This window comes from Temnothorax americanus, unplaced genomic scaffold (assembly GCF_048541705.1).
Source record: "Temnothorax americanus isolate GAGA-0224 unplaced genomic scaffold, ASM4854170v1 Scaffold3, whole genome shotgun sequence".
Lineage (NCBI taxonomy): Eukaryota > Metazoa > Arthropoda > Insecta > Hymenoptera > Formicidae > Temnothorax > Temnothorax americanus.
The window spans coordinates 3,378,743-3,399,276 of record NW_027509442.1 but is presented as its reverse complement, the minus strand read 5'-3'; the positions used below and the strand labels follow the sequence as shown (position 1 = coordinate 3,399,276).

Sequence of the window (20,534 nt, the reverse complement as noted above, 5' to 3'; positions counted from 1 at the left end):
TAAATTGGAAAATTCTGATTGCCTATCACGGTTATATGCGCTGTACGTATACAAGTCTATTAATCAAACATTATTTGTATTACAAATCATCAATATATGTATATTATTCGTACAGGATAATGTCTGATTAAAGGAAAAAATAAAAAGACGTCAAACACTTAATGCATTTATTAAAAAAATATATTGTACGAAAAGATATTGTATATTTTAATAAACAAAATTAATTTCAAAAATAATTTGGTATAAAAGATATCAAAGTTTTGTGCTCAAATTTTAAATCTTGAATTTTGAACTTTGTGCTCGTAAAACAATAAATTTTGTTAAAATTTAATTCTTTAATTAATATTACAGGTATTTAGAAAATGTCCCTTTGTTAAAAATTGATTTCATTATTCTCTATATTTTACAAAAATATTAAGGAGCTACCGAAGGATGGAATAGAGAGCAAGGTGAAAGGAAAGTAGAAAAATTCGACAATATTATTTCAATATATTGAATTTTATTACAAAATTCTTTTGTTTAGGCTACAACATGTAATATAATTGCGTTTGGTCTAGACCCTTATCAAAAGAAAAAGCTAAACTGCACCATGTTTACTATTGTCTTAACGAGCCACTTCGCTAATTTACGCCTCGAGGAAAGACCTATATGGGCAAAGAGAAGTAAACCACGCGTCGACGCTTCCAAAATTTGCATGCAAATTTTACAAAAAAATAAAAAAAAAAAACCGTGCTTCCGTCGCATTTAATATCGCTCAATTATACGACAGCTAGCAACCGTTTCGCACAGTAACATGTTTGAAATATTTATTTATATATAAATATTAGAGAATATCTCGCTAAATGCATACAACGCTGCGCGCGAAAAATATAGATTTAGAAAATGTGTATGATATCTCTGATTTAAATGCACGCGTTTCAGTATATATCCATACTCAGAAAGATATTCTGTATCAACGATCTTTACCAAGTCTTCAGTCACTGAACAATATCGCTTTAGAATACAAAGAACGATTTAGCGCATCAACGATATCGATGGATTTCTTTGGAATTAAGAAATTTAATACATCTTTCTCAACTCTCAGATTAATTTTCTCAAGTTAAAAATACAGAGCGCTAATGCGCTAAATCATTCAAATGTCTTTAAATGATCATCCTAATAATTGATTCACATATTGCAGCGGCTTGTCGTCGAGAGAAGGATCTCGCTGAATGTACAACTTCCCGATGTAAATCAAATACATTCCTACGACTATATCCCCCCCCCTCAACGTATAAGATCGCAGGTAAATCGCTCCTGCCGATTGCACGTTAAAGAAAGAAAGGAAGAAAGCGGTCGCTTTCATAATAGAGATCCTCGAGGCGCAGCCTAAGAACCGGCGGCCCCAAAGACATGCTGTGCCTAAAGAAGAAGACGATAGTCATTGTACATCGAAACTGCGCACAATCGATATACATCGTAATAGGTGTAAAAATAATAAAATTAGTGGTATAGTAAACCCCTCTATTACATTATACGGCATGTAGAGTCTGTGTATCATGTCTTGTGGGTGTTTCATACGTGTATATATAATATGTGTATAACCGTTCGATTCGGTTGCAAAACGTTCAACGTAGTAAAGGAAACTCTCCCAAGCAAGCTAATCCTAAGATAATGTAATATCCTTTTCTTGTTTATCTATATATAGCTTCTATTTATATTAGGTATGCATGTACGTGTGATAACTAAACAGATACATGATCTCTCTTCTTCTCTCGTCGCATGCGGCCACTAGCGGCCTTTAAACTTCAAAGAGCAGGAGGCTGTCATGATCATCCGTAAAATTCGATAAACTCAACGCGAAGCCAGTATCGTGATCACCAGCCACCAGTGTAATTGCGTCTGTCCTGAGAACACATCCCTATTTCGATTTCCTTCCTACACTCCTGGAGGGTTGATTGATCGATATTCATATCTGACACTTGGCCGCTAATATGATTACTCGCGTGATATAAAGGGCGAAAGGATATTTCACGGAATCAAATGAATTTCAGCTGGTTATGTATCTTCTTTTGTTATATTAGAAAAAAATTAGAGTTGATTGACGTTAAAATTAAAAGGCTAACCAAGGGATTTTTGATAATCTTTTTAAAATACTCTTCGGACATTTTTATATACCGGCCGATTGTTCTATCCACGTCCCGTTCACTCCGGTGAATATAATTTTTACGTTGGACGATTCAGACTCAGGTAGACCATCATATATACAATGACGCTCAATGTGTAGGTACTTGATAGATAATTAAGGATATAGATACTGACAAATTGTGAGAGCGCAGAAAGAAACTTTAGGTAGTGTTCGAATGAGACAGCTTTGTCCTACAAATCACGCATTACACGCACGGATAATATAGGCTAATTTTAAATCAAAATTACTTAAAAAAATGATTATCTTATATAATTATCAAATAATTAATATGTAATAATAAATAACTTTTATATATTTATATTTTTTTTTGTTTATACAAAACGCACAATGTACTTACTATAAAAAAATTTGCACAAGTTTGAATAAATCAAAATTATATAAATATAGGATTATGTAAATAATTGCATGCTATGGTGTAACAAAAATTTCCACATGCATCGCCAATTACGCTAACTGCTGGTTTTGTTAAAATCCATTCTGTTTATTTTTCACATAGGATACACTTAAAGCAGCCTCCTGTTCTCCAATATAACTATATTTAATGGTTTCTCATAGAATATTATCAAGTAAAATTTGTAAAATACAATATACTGCCTATCATAAATTTTTAATCTTTTTCTTTATAAATAATTATAGTAATAGTTTTCACACCATTTTGTTAATTTATTATATTCAAATGTCATTCTTTTGAGTTAAATTTAAATATTACATTTGTGCCCTTTCCGCACTAATTTATTTTTATAGTATTTTGCATGACTGCACGTGGTTGTGTGTATATATATAATACATGTAATATATAATCTAAAGGACTTACGGAATATTTACAATATGTACATGTTAATAACGATGTGTCATTCAAAACCACTCGATAATTCTTATTCCTTTTCGGTCATTATTAAAGATGAATTTCTCGTTTCTTTCTTCCACAGGACACCCTACTTCACGGAGAATGAGTATCCCATTCTCGCCTTAAAACTCTCCGGAAATAACTTCGCTTGATTTTCACGATTGGCGGATTATAATAACGAATAATAGTGAAAAATGGTTCTGGTCAGATCTCTCTCGCCTCGTTATCTTCCAGACGAAACGACCGCTATGTCCTCACTAGAATTAGAGTTTTTGCGGTCGCACGTCATTGTATACAAATCCATTTAAACCGAAAACTAATTACAGAAAAACTTACAACTCTTAGAAAATAGGCTCCGCCCTGTCACTATGTTTCATCATTCCGCTCGCTCTACACTTGGCCAACCTTAGATTTGCCTTTGGCGGCATAAGAAGTGCAAGGACTACAGGACAACTGTTTGCTTTAGAGGTCGAAGAGGAAGACTCTATAGCTTTATATTTCACATGACACACGCACTAATGTTCTCGAAAAGATCATCTGAAAAGTTCATGCTCTATTCGCATCTGCGTTACCGCTTTTCCCTCTGTAGCAAAAGTTGCGATCTTACCTGGGCACGCTCCCCCTACCTAATGATTCAGGGTTGGCCAAGCTCTCACTCGTGCTACGACTCGAGATCGTCCTCTCTCTGGCTACTGAAGTAAGATACCAGCCCGCCAAATTCGCCGGTGCCATGGTCTTCGTCATTCGGATGCGATTGCTGTGGCGGCGGCCCCTGAGGCGGTGGCGGTCCTTGAATCGGTGGTTGGTTGTCTGCCGGCGAGGAGAAATGCTCCGAGGGATACGGCGAACTCTGATAGGCAGCTGCGTCGTCCGCCGTGGACATTGGCGGAGGCGGCGGGTAGGCACCGTAGTGATAATTAGGAGGAGGAGGCGGATGATACGGTGAGAAATTACCGGGCGGTCGATTAGGGGGTGGTGAAGGTTGCTGCATGCTGTGATTTACGGGTGAGGCATTGGTAAATGGCGGCATCTGATGCCTAGGTCCCATAGGATTTTCGGCAAACCTAGCCATCGGCGGGCCACCTCGCACATATGGTGGAGGTGGCGGTGGCGGTGTTGGACCGCCTTTAGCCAATGGACTGCCGGCCGACGGTGGAATCATCGCCGGTCCGCCAGGCGTCAAGGGCGAACTGCGATCTCTATTACTAATGGAAATCGGTCCGCCGCCCGACGGGGACGGGTCCATCGGATGATGTGGCGTGTGATACATCTGCGGTCCGGGTACTCGCATACGCATCGGTGGCGTCCCCGATCTGACCGCGGCAAAATGCGGTGGTATGGACGATTGACCCGCCTGCCTGTAAGGAGACGGGATTCTGGCACGTGGCTGTATCTCGTACCCCGTTCGTGGACCGCCCATCATCTGCCCGCCAGCGTTGGGCCCACCGAAATACTTGTGACCCATCGCGGCCGCCGCTGCGGTGAACGACTGTGGAGTGCTGGATACCGGTTGGGACTGAAGCATCCTCGTGATGACGGAAGACTGTTGACCGGGTGGTAGCGCTGGATAGACCGGCTGTGAGTTCGACGGCTGCGTCGACGGAGGTCCCGGTGTCGGCACGGCACTCGCCGGTGGTGTGGAAGGCGCCGAGCCAGATGTACTGCTACCTGGAGTAGGAAGAACGTTCGGTATATCGTTCTGTTTCATGTCTGAATTTGAGTCAGTACCCATGCCGGCAATCAAACCGGCTTCGGCCGCGGCCTTAGCCGCCGCTTCCGCGGCTCTAGCCGCCTCCAACGCAAGAGTCTTCTTGCCTTTGCCACGTCCTCGTCGTTTCGGTTTCATCGGGGTGCCATCCGGGTTGAAAAGCTGTCCGTCCTGTCCGGTCATAAGAGGCATGTGTCCCCTTTCAATGCTCCTGTCACTATCCGGCGTCAGACCCGTAGATAAAGTAGCAGGACTTATGTTGTGCGACATATTACTCACGCCATCCGGCGTGCCCACCGCACTGATAACTGACGATGCGATGCCCAGATTCTGCGTACCATCCCTGCGCATCTGTTCAGCGAGTATCTCGGCCTTGCTGCGACGTCCACGCTTCTTCTTCTTGGGCGCCTCACCGTCCGTTCCCTCGGGTGCGTTAGGATCTCTCTGGCTCTCCGCTGCCAATATCTCCAGAGCCTTCAAACGTGCTTTCTCTAACTTCTTAGCTTCTCGCTCCTCCTTTTTCTTTTTCTTCGCTATTTCAATTGCCGCGAGCTCTAGCTGCCGCCGTCCGTACTCCTCATCCATCATCTGTTCGAGCTGCTCGTCGTCCAGGTCGGCCAGCTCCCCGGCACCAAGACCCGTCAGCGAACCCTCGGGAACGTCTCCGGTAAACGAACTCGCTACCGACATGGTCGTGCCTGTCAGTCCAACGTTATCTGGAAGATTCTCATCTATTTTAGATGCTATATCACCAATAGGATTATCCATAACCCCACCAATCATGTCCCCGTCAAAATCATCCCTCAACTTTTGTTTACGTCCTCTGTTTTTGCTTCCTGGTTTCGGCCCGGGTTTTTTCCGTTGTTTTGGTACGTCATCGGATAACGATTTACGTTTGGCTGCAGGGCTCTTGTTATTACGCGACTTTTTTGCTTTCGGTGACTTGGTTTTAAATTTCAAGGCATCCTTCTTAGGAATATAAACATCTCCTAAAACATTTAATCAATGTCTATAAATATACAATAATTGTTACTTATATATTTGTATATATATATATATATTATATAAAATATTTAGTAAATTATATATAATAAATTCAGTATAGAATAATCTCGTAGGAAAAACGAATTTTAGAAGTATAAACTAAAGCTTTCTCGTACAAAATTTCTCTTTCAATACTCTTAAAATACTCTTCGAAATTTGTTAAATGCGTTCTCATTTAATTTACTTTTGGCTTATTTTACGACAAATTATTTCTTATTGCACCACGGTTTAATTGGGTACGATAAATTTCGTAATCCTATAAAAAATATAAAAATGTGATGTTACCTGAATCAGAATCCTTTTCCCCATCATCATTTACATCGTCTGCCTCGTTCACCACAAACTCATCTTCGCTTTCGCCAGTCTTTCTCATCATCAATGCTTTTTTCAGCTCCTATAAAAGAATCAGGATTTAAATACACATGATAATTTCGTCAAAATTAAAGTCACTCACCTCCTCGCTATCCGACGCCATTTCCTCTCGATAATTGATTTTTCGTCCTCGAGTCCGTCTACCTAATATTTCTTCTTCTTCTTGTCTTTTTTCATCTGGAAGTCCGCCATAAATAATCTGTAAAGAATAAAATTTGATGAAACTACTATTGTTTGAAAATAAAACATTCATAATTAGTCAAAGGATAAGAAATGTATATACCTTTCGTCTAATACCAGGAGCCTTTTTTGGTTTAGGCACAATGTCCTAAAAAAATAATATTCAATATTAAATCTTCTGTTACAGTAATTAGTGACGATCGTGGCACAGAAAAATGTGCGCTGCTATATAACGAATCAAAGATCCAAGTTCAAATTTGACCAAAAATCGGTTTTTATTCGATCGTCAGCTCTCAGAAAGTAACAACCCACTGACAATGAGATCTTACTATACGCGAGAATCTTTCTATATCTGGAGAGAGAACCGGCCCTCCAAGTTGGGGGTTAAACAGTAGGTTGACAATCTACTCCCAAAAAACGAATCTTGTCTTGGAACCTCAAATTGGGGAAGGTCCGAGTCTGACTTGAACTGTAGTGTCATTGTGATGGTTACAGTAATTAATTAAAATATACTTGCCTTTTTTACTTTCTGGATCGGTACTACTTCTGACGGCTGTGGTTGGATCTGTGGAATCGGAACATCTGAAGCTGCTGCTTCTTGTAATCTTTCATCTTTTATTTCAACGTTGTCTTCAGCTGGAGCAGTTTCAAAATTTTCCTGTTTATTATCGTCCACCATCTCATTTAGAGTAGTGTTGAAGTCTTGTAAATTAGGTTCACTTTGTTGTTCAACTTTCGGCTCATCGTCTTCGTCATTCTCACTCTGATTGTCAGATTCTATTATACGTTTTCTCTTTTTTTTCTTCTTACCCTTTGTTTTGGGTACTATTCTAACTCTGGATGTTGGTATTGTTCTGCTTCTACAACAATTATAAAAAATATTGTAAACATTTTCCTCTACAATTTTCAATACGTTATCTTTAATATTACACATTTCGTACTTTTTCTTTCTTTGCCTCCATGAGTTATCGCTGTCTTCGCTATCCGAATCTCCCCACATGGATCGTGACTTCTTTCTCTTTGGCCGATCACTCTCATCACTGTCATCATCAACTGAAAGGAACATTTATTTAGAAACATTAAGGTTTATTTAAAAATTGTGATCAAATATTTTATTATTAAGATTTAGAGTATAAATAACTCTCAAGTAACTTAGATAATATAAATCACAATATTTCAAAAATTTTTTGTGATTGATTTTAATAATCCTGTAAATTAAATGCATAAATTAAATAATAATCTGTTTGAGACAATTAAAAATCTTCAGATAAAAGTTTAACAATTATTTTAGTAAAATTTATACAAGATATAAAAGATTTGTATAGAATACATCGGGATGACGTTTGTGACTTCATGTAAAAGTAGTCAGTTTGTAGGGAGGCCCTGGATTCGATCCCGACTATCATCTTTTATACGTCAGTTTATAAGTGACTGATTAAAGAATTAAGTTTTGAAAAAAATAAAGTAATAAATACGTAGAAGGCATAGAGATATTAAAAAGTAGAACAACTAATCTCTCGTTCATTGCTAAAACTTACTAAAATCATTATCGTAAGCCCTAGTCATGCGCGCTCTGGTAGATCTTCTAACAGGACGTGAATCGCCTTTTTTACCACGTCGTTTAACATCAAAACTGCTGTCATCGGATGATGACATATGATCATCAAAATCCTCATCTTCAGAGCTCGTACCCTTGAAATCTTCATCACTATCCGGATCGTCTTCACTACTTATATCGAGACTGTTCAGCTTCCGATGTTTCTTACGTGCTAGCAATTTCCTAGCAACCGTATTTTGTTCCTCTTCTATTTCGTCAATCACATCTTCATTCTCAATCTTATATTCTTCGTCACTTTCTTTTTCCGGCTTTGATTCCACTTCGTCCTTGTCCTCTTCTAGTTGCGTCATCTTTAACGCTTCAGCCTGCAAAACAAAAAAATATAACATATTATATCTGACGATATGTATTACATTCTCGTATTTTACATATATATTTAATTATTTTCATCTACCTGTGCCTCTTCTTTTTCCGCGTTGACTATCGTTGCAATGTCTTTGCCCCTTCCCTGATTGCCGGCACCTTGAACTGCCTCAACTTCATCCTGGATCGCGGCGTTAATCATGTCATCATATTCATTAAACTTGTAAGTGTTAGCGCACCGACGTTCTCGTAATTGATAAACTGGCACGTCGCTGTCTTCGCTACTCGATGTTTCGGAACTAGAGGCCGATGAAGAAGAGTTTGAAGATTCTGTAGAAACAGATTAATTATCGCGTGTACTATAACGTTACACGATTATTATATTAATATTAATTAATACAGGGTTATTGTTATTTAAAAAGGACGTAAATAAACCGCAATATAAAATACGACATTCACCGTTGTCCGATTCTTGACTGGACGCTTGCGATCCTTTTGATCCACGTTGCTCCTCGCCTTTATGAAGTACATTATCCAGACTTATGCCAACAAAAGCCAATCGCTTCTTCCGCAATACTTCATTCTCGTGTCTTTTTGTTAACTGATCCAGTGTTTTTAGGGTCTCTTGAAATTTGGTCACCAATAAAGTCTGAAAAGATAAATATATAATTTTATAAGTACGTGTACACATATACATTATAGAACCATGCGGAAAGTGTGCAATATTTAGATGCGGACAATTTACAAAATAATTGTGCAAAAAAAGAATAAACATACATGTTGACACGGTGGGCAAAACCAGTCGCCTTCGGGTATAAGCATAAGAGCTGGTCTGAGGCACGAACAATGCCAGCCCTTATCACAAGAATCGCATAGAAGAATCCATTCAGGATGATCAGCCTTGCCACATTTCTGACAGGCATATTCATCTTCGGCTTCCTCAACATCGCTTTGGGCTAATAGAAGATAGATATAATAGAATAATGGAATAAAAGTCCCATTAAATTTCTCTTTACCAAAGAACTTTTTTTTTTTTTTTTTTACCTTTTTGAGCTGTTCTAGCACGTCTTAATGGTTCAGATTCTTGATCCTTCTCGAGATCGCTTTCCGGAGAAAATTCATGATCACTTTTAAACAGCAACGATCCCTCGCTCTCAATATCTTCCTCTTCCTCTTCCTCGTCTTCATTCTCGTTCTCTTCGTCACTACTAGACCCAGATGAGCTCTGCCATGGGTTCGACTCGTTAAATTTGGCAAGCATCTTCTTTTTCTTCCTCTTTCGACGTTTCTTCTTGGACTTTTTCTCCTTTTCAATTTCCTTTATGACAACTTCCTCCTCCTCGCTTTCCGGCTACGCGACACAAATAATTATTTACGTAAACTACTGGTTGCAATGTTTCGTGCGTTTAACATAAAACAACATTTAATTACGTACCTTCTGCTTTTTTCTCTTTTTCTTCTCTGAATCCTTCTTGTCTTCTATCTCGCGCATAGTTTCCTCCTCGATTCTGCGCCTGTCCGCTTGCTCTTTTATTTTCAACTGTGCTATTCTTCTTGATTGCCTGACAGGCGTCTCATCCTGTACTGTGACTGGTGTATCCGTCTCCAGCGAGATATCTCTGCCTATTTCTAAGCCCAAGACCATTTTTCCTATAAAAAAAATTTTTTTTTTTTAATCAACAGACTTACTAACGTTGCATATCACTCATAAGCGATCACTATACGTATGTACTCACGTTTTTTCCGTTTCTTCTGCGTTGCATTTAAAGCATCGTTAGACGTTCCATCAGGATGAGCACCAGGCGACGTCTGATCACCGTGTGTGTCCGTGAGCTTCGGCCGATTGGGACGCCCGCCACCCCGGAAACCACGCCTCCGCCTACCCCTCGGACGACCTCTGATCTTTTTGTCGATCGCCATCGCTTGCATCACGTTCGGATCATCGTCGTCTTTAGTAGCGTGCTCCGTTGCATTGTCGGGATCACATTTCACAGCCTCATCCTCAGAGCTCACCACCACCACACGACTTTCCTCGATGGACTTTCGTAACTCCTTATCAGGTATACGTTTTGCGCGTAATTTCATCCTTTTGCTACCAGTCATTTCTTCGTCTTCTTGCTTCGCAGTCCCGTCCTCGGAATTCGATTCATGAGCGCTGTTTCGCCGTTTTCGCGAAACCTTCGGCGTTTCCGTAGTGCTGTCCAATTTCCAGCCCTCATAAATCAAATCGGTTGCCGGTTTTACGCGAATACTTATCTTGGAAGTGTCAGACGCGTCCTCAGTGATATTCCTTAAAGCATCGTCGTCGGTACACGCCAAGGGATCTACCTCTTCCCGTGGTACGTCAAAAACATCTTCATTGTCCACGCCTGTTGAATCATCAGAAGCAATACTTTTCATCTCGATATCCTCGATTTCCGCAGGCTCTTTTATCTCTGTAAGTTCTAAATCGACCTTCTTCGGATCTTCAGTCGGTGCGACAGCCGCGGAATCGTTTACCGTACCGAAATCGTTTTGAAACAATTGCGTTGTAGAGATCGTTCGTGGTCTCGTTTCATCCTCGATTTGTGGCTTTAATTTTTTGACCTCGTAGGATATATCTGAAATCTTAGGCATCTGTACATCGGAGTCTGCTAAATTTTCCAGCGTCTTGTCATTGGTTTCCAAGTACGGAGGTTTAGACTTTAACGGAGGAATATCCTCTATATCCGAAGCATCGATCAGCCTCTTGCTGGCTTCTTTCTTGGGATCAGATTTTACAGTATCGATTTCTGAAATAATCTCCTGAGCGGGAAATGCCGTCGATTCATTATTCGTATCTGAAGGCGCATTCTTATCAAAGTTTTCCGTAATCTTATTTACATTCACGTCTATACTAAAAGGCTCATTTTGATTGTTGCAACTGTCCAAGTTATTAACATTGTCCATCTTCGTGGACATCGAATTCGAATAATACAAAGCTTCCGAAGACACACTCCCTTCTAAACTCGCGCCCTCAGTTTTCCACGTGTGTGATTTATCCGCATCTAAAGTATTATCCAGTTTCGCTGGCGCTATATCTGATTTCGTTTGAATCGTTGGTAAATTCGTCCCTTCCGTGAACGGTTTAGTTAAACACTCTTCTTGCGATTTCACATCCCATTTATTGTCTTGATTACTACAATCGGCGAGATCTTCTTTGAATCTTTTACACGGAATAGGCAGTTCCTCGGTAATAAGTTCGTTTATATTTTCTGACTTTGCAATACTCTCGGTATCCAAACTGATATTCAATTTCTCGTCCACATTTTTCGTTTGCTCTGTTATATGGAACACGCCGGTCACCTGATTATCCGTAGTATTAAATTCCGTGCTTTCTCGAGTAAACGAAACTTTTGCGGCTTTATTTGCGTCACTTTCGCTGAAATCGCGAACATTTTCAGATGTTAAACAATCTGCCTTTTCCGTCTCAATAGCATTTTCCGGTGTTAAACGATCTGCTTTTTCCGTCGTCTCAATAGCATCTCGAATGTCCTGTACTGTCGTCATATTATCAATCGAATTATTGAGATACTCTTTATTTTTCTCGCTATGATCGATAGTCATCTCAAAACTCTTGCTCTGAAGAGATTCAGTTATCTCTTCAGTTGTGACCGGAACTACTGTGAGCTTCGTTACATCTGATATTTCCGACATTTTAGAATTATCAGTAGCAGAAATATCGTGAATATCTGTTTCTTCTTCAAGTTCACCCTTATTTAAAGACGATGTCAACTGATCATTCGAACGATATTCAATGTTATTGCAAACAGATTTAACTTGCATTTCATCAACGCACTCTTGATTTCTAATTTTACTGTCTTGCTCTATGACTGTAGTTGTATCTTGATTTAATACTTCATCAACTTTCGTTTCTAAAGATTCTAATCGTTGCTCGGCGGACGCTGGTTCTTGAGGCACATCAGAAATTAAATTCATGCTGTCGATGTCTTCTTCTTTGACAAGTGATTTTTCATACTGCTCTTTATTCGTTCCTTGCTCATCATTTATTTCTTGCTCTATCGGGGTGACAGCACGATCCTTAGAATCGGTTATTTGCACAGATTCGGAAACATCATCATTACCATTATCATTGGAATCGCTATCATAATTCGCAACTAGTGACTGTTTGTTAACATCCGATACATTCACTTGTGATTCCTCAGAAATTACATCTATAGCATTTGTCTCCGATTGTTCAGTAGTTACAGTTGTTGTATCTGTCTCTGATTTTTCCACAATTGCTGAGTTTTCGGCAGTTTCTTCACTTCTAATAATTTTGTAGGCATCTTCCGTTACCGTCGCATCTTGTTCATCGGTGTTACAAGTTTCACTCTCGTCTTTTGCCGTAAACTCTTTAAGATCGTTATCTGATTTGCTCTCTGCATCAACTTCAGATTTCTCTTTCTCTAAGATTTCAGTTTCCGTCACTGATAAGTCAATTTCGGACTGACACGGCTCATGTTCAATACTCGAAAGGACCGGAGCTTCTTTCTCGAGTTCTGTTGATACTTCTTGCGTTGCATCTTTTGACGTTGTATTTTCTGGTTGTTCGTCATTCATTGTCGAAGTTTCCTCAATTTCTTTAAATGATTCATTCGACTCAGACACACGATCATCTATAACCATCTCACCATTCGAATCTTGATCAATGCAAGAACTGGGATTTTCAGAAGCATTATCGGCATATTCGCTTGTAGATTGGACCAAGTTAGACGAGCTCATTTCTTTCACAGTTTCGACAATATCGGACTTGGACAGTTCGAAGATATTCGTTTCAGGCACCGTTGCAGGCGAAATGTTGAACGTAGAAGGCTTATCAGTGTCAGACGAAGTATTTTCTACTTTTTCATCATCCATTCGCACAGGTTCACTCTCCTGAGATGAAGAGTCTTGTACGGAGGTATCGTCTGAACTGCTTATAGTAGGAACTACATCGTGTTTATCACTTTCTCGAACAGACTCCGAACTGGTCACTACAGAATTTTCAGGAAGATGTGTTTCGGAATTTATATTAAATACAGTATCGTTAACTTGCACATCATTCAATCCTTTGTCTTTAATTTCTTCAGAATCACCTGATCCGTCGTCCTGGGTTCCTATGTCCGATAACGCATCAGTTCTCTCGCTGTTCTTGTCGTAGTTAACGTACAAAGAATCGGCATCAGAACCGGCCAGACCTTTCATCTTCTCGTTGTCCGTGTCGGTTGAATGATCCTCCTGACCATCAATTTCGGAAAAATTGTCATTCTTATCACTCTGCTTGTCACAACTTTCTCCGATAAAATCCAAATCGGTTTTTTCGAGCCTGTTTGCTTCCCGATCATTTGCAGCATCCACTGCATTCGTAGAATCTAATGGCTCGTTCAAATTATTAACGTCCTCAAATTCCCTGAGATCAGCCAGCTCTGTTTGCGAATTTTGCGTAAGTGACGATAAAGATGAATGCGCCGTTGCCTCGGATTCAATTCTGTTTTGCTCTTCCTTGAAGACGTTTGTATTATCCGATTGATAGTCGTTCTCATTCTTAGAGTCATCGATCAGTGTTTTTTCATCTCTATCCTCTTCATCGTCCAATAACCGCGACGTAACATCACCCGAGCCTTTAAAAGAATCTTCTTGAGTCTCTGTACTTACAAGATTTCCAGAATCTGTAGTTTTGCATTGCGGTGGTTCAACAATTCCACATTCTGCTGGTTGAATACTGGGCTCGCTGTTCGAACTGATTTTAATTGAATCTTCTTCAGTCATACTTTCATTAATACTTTCATTTTCAGTTATCATCTCTGACGTAGGGCTTGTACGCAATTTTGAACAGTCATCCTCTTTCATTTCTTTATCAGCACAAACAAATTCTTGCATACTTGATTCTTCGCTTGCCTCTACTTGAACTTGCGGGAGAGATAAATTAGCAGTATTGTACTCGGACGCAATACTTGGATCTATCGAGCTATTAGGCGCCGAAGTTTCTTCCTCCGAAGTTTGATCCCATGTGTTGCTTGGTGCTTCAACTTTTTCTACGTCTTTGCTATTATTTCCGCATAAAATGCTGTCAGATTCGGAAGTAAACAGATCTGATTTCAACGAATTATTGTTTGTCTGCGTCAAATCAAAGTCTTCCGTCTTGTACGAATAAACCGTATCATCCGCTGGTTTTGACGAAGACACGCATTCATATTGCACAGTATCCGTTTTATCGCGAACAGATGTAGTCAGGCTTTGCTCCATCTGAGATCCCATTTCATCGGATTTCGAAGTATACGAGATGCAATTGGGACCAAAAAAAAATCTCGGCGGAGATTCGGCTGCTGATTTGGATTCGTTATTCGTTATTTCGGGAGTATCCGGTTCGCGTAAAACCGTTTTACTCGAATCGGATAAGCTTTGTGCATCGGTTGAATCCGTCGTAGGTTCAGGATCTGTACATGATTCGGGTTCTTGCGAAGTGTCCGCTTGACACGACGATATCGACGAGTCACACTGCACGGGCTCTCGAAATTTAGAATCCCTTTCCTGTTTCATTGTACTTGTATTTTCCGAACTGACGTCGGACACTTGTAATTTAACACTATCTTCAATGGTTTCACTGTCTGCGTTTACGGGGTCATCTACCTTGGCGCCTTGATCCACATCGGCGGAATTCTCGTATCCAGTTTTGGCCGATTCAGCATCCGCACTGAGCAGTTTCTTCTCTTCCACTTTGTCGCGTTCGTGATCATCTGTACTTTTCTTCAGTGATATGTCTCCTTCGTTTGATATGATACTGCTGTCACATTCTCCTTTCTCTTCCGGTTTCCCTACGTCCCACCTGGATAACCTTTTGACAGAACCAGTTGTACTTTTAGGTATTATCTGGACGCCTAACGTGTGCTTAAACTTTGGCTTCTCTTGCATAGAATCTACTATTTGATAATTATCGTTTACGCTTACATTAGACTGCGGAAAGTTTCTATTTAATTTTACAGGGGTTTTGTTCGACAGTATCGAACCCGTGGATACCTCGTCCTCGGTTAAAACCTTATTCTGCGATAATGCCGTGGTAGCTGAGTCAGGTTCAGTTTTTGATTCGTTGCTTTCTTTATTGTCAGTGGGCGCGTCGTCGCCGGGGTTACCCGTCTCACACTCCGCGCCGGAACCCTCACCATAGAAAAAAGCCGTCGGTTCCTCTATAGCCTCTCCGACAATGGGATTCACTGCGTCGCAGTCGCTGCCAGATCCCTCGCCTTGAACCATCATTATAGGCTCCTCGATAGCCTCGCTCACCTCGTCTCTCCAGTTGCCGCTCATCATCGGTCTCTTGTCCATAGAACCTCTGATTGGAATTACATCCGCCTTTATCCTCTTCAGCATATCTTGCTGCATATCGTCATCCTCTAGGGGACGTTTCAGTGGTGCGTTGTTCATCCTTAGCGTCGTGATCTTGCTGGGATCGGAAAGTATCGTATAGCTTGGCAATCGGTGCTCGTCCTTGGCAGGTAATCTAGCTGTATTATGATACGGAGCTTCGTACGCGGAGAACGGTAGCTGTCTCTTGCTCAAATCAGCCATCATCATATGATTGCGTAACATCACGTTGCGCGTATCGTATGGCAGATTCGACATTTCCGGTTTGTTCACCTTCTTCGTACTCAGATCCATTTCTCGGTGCTGAAAATCTTGCGTCCTATAGCCCGGAGAAGGTAAGTCCATTGTTTTTCCCAATTTTCGACTAGAAAGATCGATTCCAGAGAAATCCACCGGTCTGTTTTGCTCGTTTGCGTTTTCCCAACCACGCGGTGACGTCGACAAGTCTATGCCTCTGTGACCCCTGTGCGTCGCCGACTTTTCGGATTGATTTCTCGCGCAAAAGTCCTGCGGTAGCCTATCATCTTCTCCGTTTACCATATTTCCCAGCATACCACTGGATCTTGCTAAAGATTCCGCTATCTTTTCCAGCGATTTCGGTCCGCTTGGTTTCTCCAATTTCTCCGACTGTATCCTTACAAGATTCGCAGCCAATTGATCGATTGGTTTGACAGATAGTTTACCGTGCCCCACAGGAATGGAATCCATAGACAAGAAAGACAAACTGTTTTTAACAGGCAGTTTCTCGAGGGATTTTATGACAGGATCTGTCATCTCATCGGGAGCACCGTGTTTCTTCGCCACGTTTAAAGATGCGATAACAGACGTCGGACTTGCTAACTTTTCTTCCGGCTGGTGCTTCAAGTCCACAATATTCACCAGTTTCAGTGGAGATGAAGTAATAACAGGCGTTTCAATAGATTTTAATGGTGCCGGTTCTCGAACGTCGGCTCTCGCGACACCGATCTGTTTATACGTTATCGAGGATTTGTTTTCCGATGCCAAAAAAGCGGACGTTTCGTCAGTAGCCTCTCCGCGGCTCGCATCTTCCGACGTTGCGTCCACTTTCGCGTTCAGCGTTTTTAAATTAGTCGCCGATAATGAAGACGAATCATTTGTACACCTTGATTCTATGCTCGGAGTTTGCACCATTTCTTGAGAATCATCTTCCTCCGTAATCTGCTTGGAACTGTCATCATTCGTCGTATCGTCCTCTTCCGCGTCAATATCTTCTTCGTCAATATCAGCTTCTTCTCTTTCAGCTTCATCAACGACATCGTTCTGAACTTGATCCTGATCCTGATCTTGATCGCGTTCTCCTTCATCCTCAAACTCATCGCTTCTACCGTTCGGTAGCTGCTTCATCTCGTCGACGCGAACGCCGTTTTCTCGCACAACTTCGTCCTCTAAGCTTGGAGACGTTGTTACTTGTCCAGTGTCAATTATAGGTTTCTCAGAGATTTCTAAGCTGTTGCTATCCTCGTTAATTGGTATAGCCCCAATTTCGCCATTTGTCAGGGTACTTATGAGATTAACAACACTTTCTCGATCCCTATTACAAACGCAATATATTGACAGATAATAAAGAATAATAATAAATAACAACACAAAATAATAATTCAGCATTATTATTTAACCTAGTATATATAAGAAGACAAAACTTACTTAGCAACTAATTCCCAATTCTCTTCGTCTAAATCTTCCCTATAAACTCTCACGTTGCACTCTTCGTCCAGCTGACACCAGTACGCTAATCCACTTTTGTCCCTTCCTAAAGGTTCCACACGTAGCTCCTCAGCTGCCAATTTGTTTACTTCATTCTTAAACTTTTGATTTAAGTCAAATTGTGTTTCCAATAATACCTAAAATAGAAAAAATATTTGGGCATGAGATAGATTCAACTATTTGGTCCTACAGATTAACTAATTGTCCTATGGGCAAAAAAAAATAAATACAATATGGTTCATACTTTAAGTAAACGCAGTTTAACAGCAATGCGAGCTTTCTTGTAACCGAAGCGTTCAAGTTCCCATCCATCCTGATTGGAGTACGCGTGGCAAAACTTGACTAGCGCCCTTTCCCACTTTTCTGGCGACACGGATTTACGCGTTTTTCGCAACAGTTTGATGTGCAGATCTATTAATTCTTGCGACACTAGAAAAAACACAAATTTGTAAGGAAAAAAGAGACAATCACATATATACGATTCAAGCGCGCGCGCACACATACACACATGTATACACAGTAGATCTCGAATTACGAGACTTTATTGGGCCGTCTTTATTGGGTATAGCCGTGAATAATTTAGACGAAAGCTTCCCTAGGAAATACAATATTTATTCACATCTCCAGGATGTAATTGAAGTTTACGTACTTGAACCAAAATAATGAAAAAATATCCAAAAGATTTCTACGAATTCAAGTTCAGAGTCCTAAAAAAAAACGATTCAAGCGTGAATCTTGAATGGAAACTGGAAACCCGAATAAAGCGACAAAAAGCTAGGCACCGCTTTGTTTACGCGTTCTACCGTCAAGGGGACAATCGTCGGCGGTTTCCCCGAGACGAGCGCCTAGGACGGATCAATCAATGACGTTTCCCAGAAATCGGAGCGGACGCCGTAGCGCGGCGTGTCGCTCGTAAACTTGTAATCACGTGTAACCGACAAGCTGACATGGAAGGTGGCAGCACGCGGCGGAACAACAACAACGTGAAATCCTCCGGTATCTCGCGGCTGCATCTGTCAATAGGAACGCCTCGCGGAGGAGGGAACGTGTTATTAAGCCGTTCAGGTCGGCGCGAAACCGCGCGGAACGCGAGGGAGGGACGCGCAGAGGGGAGACGCGGCCTGGTAGTTACCTATACACCGATATCTCTCGCGCCAAGCCAAGCTCTCGCACACACCAAAACAAAAAGCGGCGGCGGCGGCGACGGCGGCGACGGCCGCCCGTCCCGCTGTCCGCCGCCCTTGCTCTTCTTGGCTCCGAAGGAAGCGAGAGAGCGACTGCCTCCTCTGCCGAAACGAATCAACGAACGAACGAACGAACGAACAAGTTCGAGGCTCGGCAGTCGAAGCGGAGACGTACGAAGGAAACTAATAGTACGCGCTTAGACGACTGGCCTCTCGCGGGGGCGGGTCGCTGTCGTTCTCTCTCGCTTCCTCCCGCGCGCACCTCCTCGCATACTCCGTCTCTTTCCTCCTCCCCCCCCCGTCCCCACGCTGTCTCGGCGCGCATATACAACACAGCCGTATATCTCTCTTTCTCTCTCTCTCTCCCTTCCTCTCGCGCGCGCGCGCGCGCGCGAGCACGTAATACACACAAGCGTAGAGAGAAAGAGAGAGATGGATATAGATAGAGACTGGAGCGGAGACCCACCTTCCTGCGTGTTCTCGAGCATCTCCTGGAGCCGAGCGATGTCCGGATAGATGATGCCGCAGGACTTGCCGAAGCAGCCGAGGAACGAGCAGATCACCGCGAAATTTGGGTCACTCGCGCAAGAGGCTTCGTTATCGGACGCCATTTTTCCGACCGTTTCTCACCGTTGGGCCCCGTCGTCGTCACCGCCACCGCCACCGCCGCCGCCACCGCCACCGCCACCGCCGCCACCACCACCACCACCACCGTCGTCGTCGTCGCCGTCGTTGCGAACGTCGTCGCCACCGCCGTCAGAGCAGGCGACACACGCTATTGCGGTTGAACCAAAACGGCCCGACGGCTAGCCGCGATTCCCATTTTCCCAGCGCGCGAGCGGCCGCCGATCACCAGTGCCAATAACGTCAACACCAACACCAACACCAACACTAGCGGCAGCAGCAGCAATAGCGATAGCAACAACACAACAGCAGCAGCAACAACAGCAACGTAACGTGACAAACCGCGCGCGCGCGCGCGCACGCGTTTAATCGGGCCGGCACCGCGTCGACCGCGTAGTCAGCAGGTAGTCGGTCCGTCGGTCGCCGGGCGTCTCGACGCCGACGCTTCCCGTTTCCTCGCCACTCGCCACTCGCCACTCTCGTCCTCCTCTACCTCGCCGTTGTGCGCGCCCTCGCGCGCCTCCTCCGCCTCCTCTGTATACCTGCTACTAGCGCGTAGATGAGAGGAAGAGAGAGCGAGAGAGGGGAGACCGGAGGGAGATCACAACTACACGCTCGCGGAGTGTGTGTGTGAGACAGAGAGACGGAGATGTTCTTTCCTCCGCCCTCCCTCGAGAAAGACAAGCGAAAAGATGCGGCGGCGGCGGCGGCGGGCGGCGGCGCCGCTTCTGCCTTTCTCTCTCCGTCTCTTTTTCGCCCGCGCTCTTTATATCGAGTCTCGCGCACTCCCGTCCTCCCCTTACGCGCGCGTTCCCTTCTTCCTCTTCGCACCTATTTTTTTTTTTTTCGTAAGTCACGGGCACAAACGCATCGCGCGCTACGACGATTCTACGCGCGCGTTGTCTCCATCTCCTTCCCTTTCGTCCTTCCGTTTTTGTCTCTTTCACACGCACGCACACACACACACACACACAGGCACGCTCGATGTTCTCGCTTCGTCAATGCCGAGAGCGCGCGCACGCACGCACGTCGTGCGTCGGCGACACGACGTTAGTCGAGGATCGTGCGCGTAATCCGCGAACCGAGGCAAATACCGCGCGCAACGCGAGCCTTGTGCGCCGTGCGTTACACGGCGGGGGACAGTTCCGCTACGTAGTTATCGCGTCCTAGACGAACGTACGCGTGACGCCGCGCGCGCGCCGCGATCGCCGAGTCACCGGGTACTGCACACTGCACAGCGGCGCAGAAACGACCACCGCGACGACGACGAAACGCAGCACTGGACATCGCCTTCGGGATTGGAAATGGAAACACTCCGGGGGTTCTCAACCTATGGACGACGAACGACGAACGACGAACGCATTTGCTGCGCCAGGGCC

At 42.9% G+C, this 20,534-nt stretch overlaps 1 protein-coding gene across 3 annotated transcripts; it reads right to left on the bottom strand.

Moving 5' to 3' along the window:
• Positions 1-479: 479 nt before the first annotated feature.
• Positions 480-20,399, bottom strand: LOC143900415 (uncharacterized). 3 transcript variants are annotated; one of them, XR_013257782.1, is made up of 17 exons: positions 18,998-20,399; positions 17,592-17,776; positions 17,288-17,484; positions 9,997-17,174; positions 9,696-9,910; positions 9,305-9,611; positions 9,038-9,216; positions 8,720-8,909; positions 8,352-8,590; positions 7,878-8,262; positions 7,281-7,392; positions 6,857-7,199; positions 6,443-6,487; positions 6,242-6,358; positions 6,073-6,181; positions 3,372-5,732; positions 480-3,292 (listed from the first exon to the last, which is right to left on the bottom strand). XR_013257782.1 is itself a non-coding variant. In XM_077411733.1 (17 exons), exons 1-17 carry the CDS (start codon positions 19,140-19,142, stop codon positions 3,697-3,699), a joined length of 11,835 nt encoding a protein of 3,944 aa, XP_077267859.1. In that variant the 5' UTR covers positions 19,143-20,399; the 3' UTR covers positions 480-3,696. The 3 variants fall into 3 exon arrangements, 2 of the variants coding, with proteins under 2 accessions (XP_077267859.1, XP_077267858.1); XM_077411733.1 differs by having other exon boundaries at positions 480-4,703; positions 4,851-5,732; XM_077411732.1 differs by having other exon boundaries at positions 480-5,732.
• Positions 20,400-20,534: the final 135 nt, after the last annotated feature.